Here is a 7,316-nt window from a genome sequence, read left to right as displayed (position 1 = left end):
CAACACGACTTTCTACCGTAAATTAGGCACTCATCAGCAGGAAACTATTAAAGGGGGAAAAAAAAATGTGGGTACGCTCGTCTGCCCCAGGGTGACTAAGTCACCGGTGTGACGCACCCGTGGAAAAAAAAAATGCTGATGGGAGATGATTCAGAGGGGTTTTTTTTTAGTTTTTTTTGCAGGGAGACACAATCTTTGCTGTTACTGTGCAAGGATCTGGCAGGGTCTGGCCTATAAAACCTACCTCCCACACCGTATCTCAGGCTGGAGTCGTCTCCTCGCGAGTGGAAATATTAGGAGCGCGGGGAAGGGGGGGGCGGAAAAGCTCATTTCATTTTGCGAGGCGCCGCGTAAAAAGGGGCCCGACTTGCTCAGCCTAACAGAACGAAAGCTGAGGCGGCAAAAAGCACCGGGAGCGAAGGGCAGAAAGGAGAAAAACGAGCGGCGCGACGCTGCAGACGCGCCCGCAGATCCATCCGTTCAGCCGCAAAGTCCCGTTCCCCCCCCAAGCCAGAGCCGTAACATTTCGCTTATCTGCCCGAGCAGAGGCGAAGGTTAAGCAAGACGCGTTTTAAAAACGGGAAAGTGCTCGCGCCCCAGCCCGACTATTAGCAAGGATTCTAATGACACCTTTTCTCTTGATAAGCTCTGAAGTCAGCACGCGTCCCAGAGTTACAAAATAAGCAGCATTAACCCTCTCGAGGGCCAGCAGAGGCCAAGTTTTACCCCAGTAGCAATTAATAACGTTGACGACGCGTTAGCTACCCCGCAGACCGCCTTGCTCTAACTTAACGGGAAGGGTTTAAAGCAAGGTCTCCGATCTCTTCGCCTCCACCATCAAGGTGTCCAGYACAGCCCTTCCCGGGCTGCAGCGCRCCGAATCGGCTCAGGGAGCTCATGAAAACCCTCCGGCGCTCGCGGCCCACCGAGGTCCGTTCCCCCAACGGCTAAGTCGCGCGGGATCCCGGCGTCAGCACAGCCCCGGGATGAGAAGAAACTCAGATCATCAGGGGATCCGGATAAGGAGCCGGAGCCAAACTCCCTCGGTGCCGAGAGCCTCCGAGCGAGCGAGACCGGGCTCAGGATGGAGACGGGACGACGCGGCCGTAAGCACGAGAGCGGCAGGGAAGAAGAGACACGAGGACCGAAAGAAACGGGATATTCCAGGGCAACGGGAGAGCAGCTTCGGATCAAGCGCTGGCAGGAGGCAACGCGGACGGCAAGGCAACGCTACTAAAGGAAAGTTGCGGCAACCCTGRCCCGGTCTCCCAACCTCGACTTAGCACCGGAGGGGAAAAGAACGCCGCGTTTTGGAAGTCGCACGCGAGCGACCGTCACGAAAAGGAAGAGCTGGAAAGGGCCAGGCCCACGTCAGGATTTACAGCTTCCCTTCTTGGGTTTTTTTTTTTTCCCCTCTAAAGACCAGTAAGGAAACGGGCTGGCCCTGAAAGAACTCAACCCGCCGCCCCGCAGCATCGCGGCGAGCCCGCGCCAAAACGCTCTGCAAAGCCGCTTCACGTAATTCTTCCCCCCAAGCCGTCGGGATCCTAAATTCGGGCCGCCCCCCTCCCCCGGGCGGCCCCAGGAAGGCGGACCACGACTCGTCGCAGGGCTGGACGCGCAGAGCGGAGCCCCGGCGCCCGTCCTCAGCGAAGCAGCCCGACGCTTCCTCTTCCAAGACCGAGTGAGCCAGCCCTGACTCCCTCGGCTTTCGAAACAGATTTAAAAAAATAAATATTTAAAACGCCTCTGAGCTTCACGGCCATCTGGGCTTCAGCGACGGCGTTCAACCTCTCCGTTCCTGGACCGGCAAGCACCGCGCCAACGCACCTAAATAAAACCACGTACGCGGAGGGGAAGGGTAACGGCAACGCGGCCGAGGTCGGATTCGCCCTGCGGCTTTGTCCRGGAGGTCGACGTAGCTTCGGGATCGACCCCCAAATCCCTAAGATTCCTTCGTTAATTGTGAAAGAGGAAGCTAGAAGCAAGGCGGGGGGGGGGGCGGTTACATCACTTACGTCTTCGTCCAAGTTTGTTTGCTCCAAGTCGACGATTTTGAACTGGACCCGTTTGAAAATTTCTTCCAGCGCCTCGCAGGCCTTGTAATCCAGCTTCTCCCCTGGGGGAAAGGAAAAGGGAGRGGGGGGGAAGAAAAGAAAAAAGGACAATAACATGAATTCGCATGCTTAGCAGGGAGTGCGCACGCCGAACGCGCGCTGCGCGTGTAGATACGTAACCGCGGGCCGCAGAGCCCCAAGCAGCAGCAGCACGGAGGACCCAGCGAGCGTGCGAAAAGGCGACTTTCTGCCCCATTTGGTAAACCGCTGCTTCTTTTCCTTCCGCGTAGCCGGTTACAACTCATACAGCTTGGCCTCGAATTACGCMCGTCGAGCGAGTTCTCGCGGGTGGGGATACGAGGGGCGAAGGACGGCTGCTACCAGCTGACCACTTTTAGAGCGCTATAAGCTTAAGGGAAATTCAGACCTGATATTTGACACCCGCTTCAATATATTCTAGAGTGTCTAGTGCCGAAAAAACACCCCGCAGTGCATCCCCTCTAACGAACAGTTTTYGTTAATACCAAGAACCAACAGATTTTCACCATTCCTGATGGTAATTTCTCTCTTTGCCAGGGCTGCAAATGGGGATTTGCAGCGATCGTCCCCAGGGAACGGCGGCGCAGGCAGCCTCGCGCAGAGGGACCGCACCATTTTCCCAGCAGCTCAATACCTCAATCCCTCCAGCCGCACGGGCACCCAGCTTTCCTTTTATTTCAGATTTCAACGCAAAAGAAAACTCCGCCTGAGCGGGTGGAGCTGCAAGCTCAGAGCGCCTCGCAAATCYGCTTAGGAGAGACTTACGGCTTTCCCGTCTCATCGCTATTTATTTGTTTGCTCGTTTTCTAGGACCCAAATACGGGGGTTTGGCAAGTCTGTYGCTTAGTCGCGTTGCTCCAGCAACGCGTCGACACCCCTCCGGAACGAATCAGCGACCAAGCAAGCTCGAGTCGTAGCTCGATAAAATCAGCGAGTTATTTTCCCTTCTGACAAAGCTGCTCGCCCACCGCACTCCTCTTCCCGGCCCCGAAGAAAGGAGCCCGGCACTGCCGAGAAGCTCGGCCGCCGCATCGAAGCGTTTCTTCCCCCCGCCGCGACGGCGGAAAAGCGACAGCGCCGGGCAACGCCGCGACGGCGCCGACTCGCTCCGACGGTTCAGCTTCGCTCTTCCCGTTTGCCGCAGGGGACCCGCGGCCGCCTCGGGCGTTATATCCACCTTTCCAGCCCGAACGCTCTCGCAGGCTCTCGGGAACGGCCACGCGCTCGCATCGCGCCGAGCTCCTGCTGCCGGGGGGGTTCAGAGCGCCGACAGCGCTCGATAGCCAACGGGCACCGAATTTCCGGCAATTTTCRCCGCGGGGATTTAACAAACTGCCTCTTGCCGCCGTTGCCGGCTGCTGCGCCCGGGGCAAAGTCAGCAGAAGAGATGGGAGAGGTTCAAATTAGCGTTTACCGCAAAATCGTCGGCGGCTGAGCACTTCCGAACGGCCAAGCCGCTACGGCGGCCGAAGGCTAAGGCGCGTCGCCCGTTCCCGCAGAGCGGCGCCTCGCCGCAGATCCCGCCGGGGCGGAGAGGCGAGCGGGGAAACCACGGGCACTTTGATAAATTCGAGGAACCCAGGCTACGTTCGGGAGTCGGACGGGGGTGAACGAACGGCTGCGCGGCGCAAAGCACGYGGTCCGCTCGCGCCCGCTCCGAGTTGCACCAGAAACCAGGAAAACCAGGCGAGGGACCTCATCGCCGGATGAGCTAGGAGTGAGGTTTCACCCGAAGCGCTCGGGACAATATTGACCATCCCGCCTCCCCTACAGCTTGAAAGACAGGCGGCGAGGACGGCCACGGGGCAGGAGAGCCCTCCAAACACAACCAAGAGCAAGCTCTTACTAAGGAGACTTACGGAAGGCAAGAGGAGAAAGGCAGCGGCCTACAGTACGAAGAAAACAAATAAAAGCTTCGTCTAGCAGAGACCTTTTAGGGAAACGAAGGTGACCTTTCTACTTTTGTTTCTTGGGGCTGAGGGAGAAGCCACACAAAAGCAGTCGTTCACAAAGCAGAAAACCGTTTACAGCACCGAGAATTACTTGGTGGTAGCAAGTTTTCCATCGCTTGGGGAGCTTCGAAACGTCAATCAGAAAGTCTCGTAGAAAATCTGCTCTGACTCACCCCTAACTCACACCCCCTCCAAGCTGTTCTGGGATACAGCATCACGCAGCAGGTCTGAGGACAGCCCTCGGGGATGGCGTGGGGGGACAATTTGCTGTGTTGCTAGTCAGTGTTTCAGGTTCTCGGGGGGGCTGGTGGAACCGCTGAGGTCGTTTTGCTGCTAATTCAGTGCTCTCCTGAACCAGGATGTTAATATTCCTCATAGAGAAACATCTCTGGTACTTACTCTTCTGCTTTCGTTGGGATTAAGCATCTCTTCTGCTCTAGCCTGCAAGTGCCCCAACTGGGACCACGACTCCAACTGATTTAAGAGCTGCACAAACGGAGTAAAATACAGATATTGCCCAAGATGCCAAACAGGAACAAATCCACCTGGGTGATGAGAAAGGGGCTTACCTTTCAGATCCAGGCAATCTATCCTGGGAGCCAGGTCCTTAAATTCCTGTTGAAAGAAAACGCAGCATGTCATGTTCAGAAGGAGCAGGGAGAAAGGGGGAATTAATGAACTAGGAGGAGGTACAAACTAGTGGGCAAATCCTCTCCCAAACTAAGCCCGGACGTGGTCGCTCTCAGGCCAAAGTTCACCAGAAAAGGGTGAGTTTTGCAATGTTTCTCAAAGCCACGAAGAGAAGGAGCTAACCTTTTAAAAAGAGGATCCGACGCGCTCTAACAGCTGAGATTTTAAATAAGGTTTTTTATTCACTGCGTGCAAACAGAGGAAGACCGCAGCGTTAGCTGCGATCTCTCTGCCTGCTTCGCCTCYGCCGACAGCACGTGCAGAATTCCATTTAAAATAACATCAGAAATCCCAACTGCTCGGGAAACAAGTCCTTTCGGCCTCGTTTTCGGGCTTAGAAATGCTGCTGCMCTGAGGAGGGGCAGCTGGGAGGGAAGTTAAGAACAGAGCCCGCGTCTAGCGCCCGCTGATGCTAGCAGGGCTATAATTATCCTCGCAGAAAAGYGAGACGGCGAGAGGAGACGCAGCCTCAGCAGCTATCGAGACTGGAAACCAGCATGCTCACAGGGGAAAAAAAAAAAGGGCTTGATATCATATTAAATTATGCATTATATTTCCCTAATAAATTCCTTAGATACCGGCGTTCTGCAGCGATGTTTCGCCTGCTAAGAAACCCGCCGAAGCCATTAAAACGAGCGTACCTGTCTCCATCTAATGGACGGGCAGAATGGCTAAAACTACACTGCGAGGCGTAACGAAGGGTCTGGGAGTTTTTTTTTTGAATAAAATAAGCAATTCCGTACGCTCCGGTCCGGGCTGCCCAAGCTGACTTTGCCAATACTGTCCCGGAGTTCAGAGGCAAAGCGGTGCAGCTTTTCTTTCGGTGTGCGGGGAGAGGGAGAGCTCTACCTGTATCTGCTTCAGTAGTTTGGGTATCTGCTTGCAGTTCAGCTTCTGGCAGGCTTGCTTGTAGGCAGTCACGATTTCCTCAACAGTCACGTTCTGAGCTGAAAAGGTAAGGGGGAAAGGGTCAGCTCCCGGACGGGTAACTCTACCCGGCGCAAAGCCGCGGGTTTAATTTCACGYGCGTTCGCAGGGCGCCGGGATTAGACGACGGCCACGGATTCGGCCGCGCTMGGGGATCCCTGTCGCAACGCAGAAAACATTTGTATCTTAAAAAAAAAGATAAATAAATAACGTGAGGACGCGCCAGGTTTCGAGCGAGGCCGTCACGGCGCCGTTTCTYCTGCCTAGCTCAATCCGAAGGTAGAAACCCGCCCTGGATTGCAGCTTCTAAAGAGGATAAATGATCACGTTAGTGACGGAATTAGCAGTAAACATCGAAATTTCCAGCGTCATCTGCCCGCTTGTGTTTAAAAGCTTTCCTCAGAAAGAAGAAATAATAATAAAAAAGGAGCAATTTTGGAAAGCGAGGACCGCAAGCGCGAGATTTATTGCAAAAAGTGCCTTAACGCAGAGGAACACCGTGGGAGCGCGAAGGGAAGGGGCAAACCCGGCTCCCGCGAGCCGCCTGGGCAGGAGCCCGCTTGCTGGCCGAAGGATTTACCCCCCCGAAGAGGGCACGCACCCTCTCAGGCTGCAGACGGCGGGGATTTGGTCCCGTTCTCGCTCTCGTTAAGCCCGCGCAAGGCGCCGATTCGCACCAGCACAAGCTCCCCCCTCCCCAGCACCTACTGAGGAGCCCGAAGAGCATCGAACGTGGAGGAAAAGCAGAGTTCTGCCGTCTTTACCCTCCGAAAGAATCAAATTAAAGGACAAAACTAGATGGCAATTTTGTCCCGCTGCAACCCAGCCCAAGTCGGAGAAGAGCTCCTGAAACGGCGCGCGATAAGCAGGCAGCTTTATGCAGAGATTAAGAAAAAAAAATTCCCTTCCCAGGAAGTTGAAGCGACTCTACTCGGGGCCGGGAGAAGACGAGAATTTGTTTTGCCAAACAGCAGCCCCAAGAGAGATTTGTCTTCTCCCCCATCTCGAAATCCGTGCGCTTCATTAGACCGTGCTCGCCGCGGGGTGACGAGAGAAGAGGGGAAGCCGGTGCGCGGTGCGCGGGCTCCTCCAGCTGCTTCCCCCGAGGAACGCAAAGGTTTCGCAAACCGGAGTTTTCAGCAGCGCTCTCGAAAGCCAGTTCCCCAAGCGGGATTATCCGCGTTAAGAAGCAGCGTGGGGGGTTATTCTGTAACCAGCAGGAGTTTGCTCACATTCAGGTTTTCCCGGGTGTGGGTGCCAGCTGGGGCATGCGGTTTTCTTCACCGCTCCTGCCCGACTGAGCGATGCCAAAAAGGGCAGGCGCTGCCAGGCCCGGGCACGGTTTTTATTTCCCAGCGACGGCTTACGCTGCCAAAACAGCTCCCAAAGGGAGGTGAAGCACCGAAGCCCGAGGGAAGGACGGAGCTGGGAGGAGAGGCTGCAGCCGGGAGGCGGCAGAGCCCGGGCACGAGGGCAGAGGGAAGCCAGGAGGCGAGGGCAGCCTCCTGGAAAACGCTCGGAGACGGCCGACGCGGCCGAAGGGATTTTCGGCTCCGTCCTGCGCGGCCGGGCACGCTGAATTCCTTCTGGGAGAGCGTTTCCTCTTCCCTCGTAGGGTGTGCGTTCAGAGCCGCCAGCCTGGCGGGAGCGG

The 7,316-nt window shown here is 56.0% G+C and overlaps 1 protein-coding gene across 1 annotated transcript in view; it reads right to left on the bottom strand.

Annotated features, from left to right (window-relative positions):
• Positions 1-5,752, bottom strand: part of PPP1R37 (protein phosphatase 1 regulatory subunit 37) — a gene marked incomplete at its 5' end in the record, with an annotated part of 17,740 nt that extends 11,988 nt beyond the window's left edge. The window contains 3 exons of the mRNA XM_085321903.1: positions 2,019-2,119; positions 4,618-4,663; positions 5,588-5,752. Coding sequence (XP_085178029.1) covers positions 2,019-2,119; positions 4,618-4,663; positions 5,588-5,752 — 312 coding nt within the window. The remainder of the gene's footprint in view (positions 1-2,018; positions 2,120-4,617; positions 4,664-5,587) is intronic.
• Between the last annotated feature and the right edge of the window lie 1,564 nt (positions 5,753-7,316).

This window comes from Rhea americana, unplaced genomic scaffold (assembly GCF_003343005.1).
Source record: "Rhea americana isolate MKP2758 unplaced genomic scaffold, rheAme1 scaffold_722, whole genome shotgun sequence".
Lineage (NCBI taxonomy): Eukaryota > Metazoa > Chordata > Aves > Rheiformes > Rheidae > Rhea > Rhea americana.
This window is presented reverse-complemented; position numbering and strand designations above follow the sequence as displayed.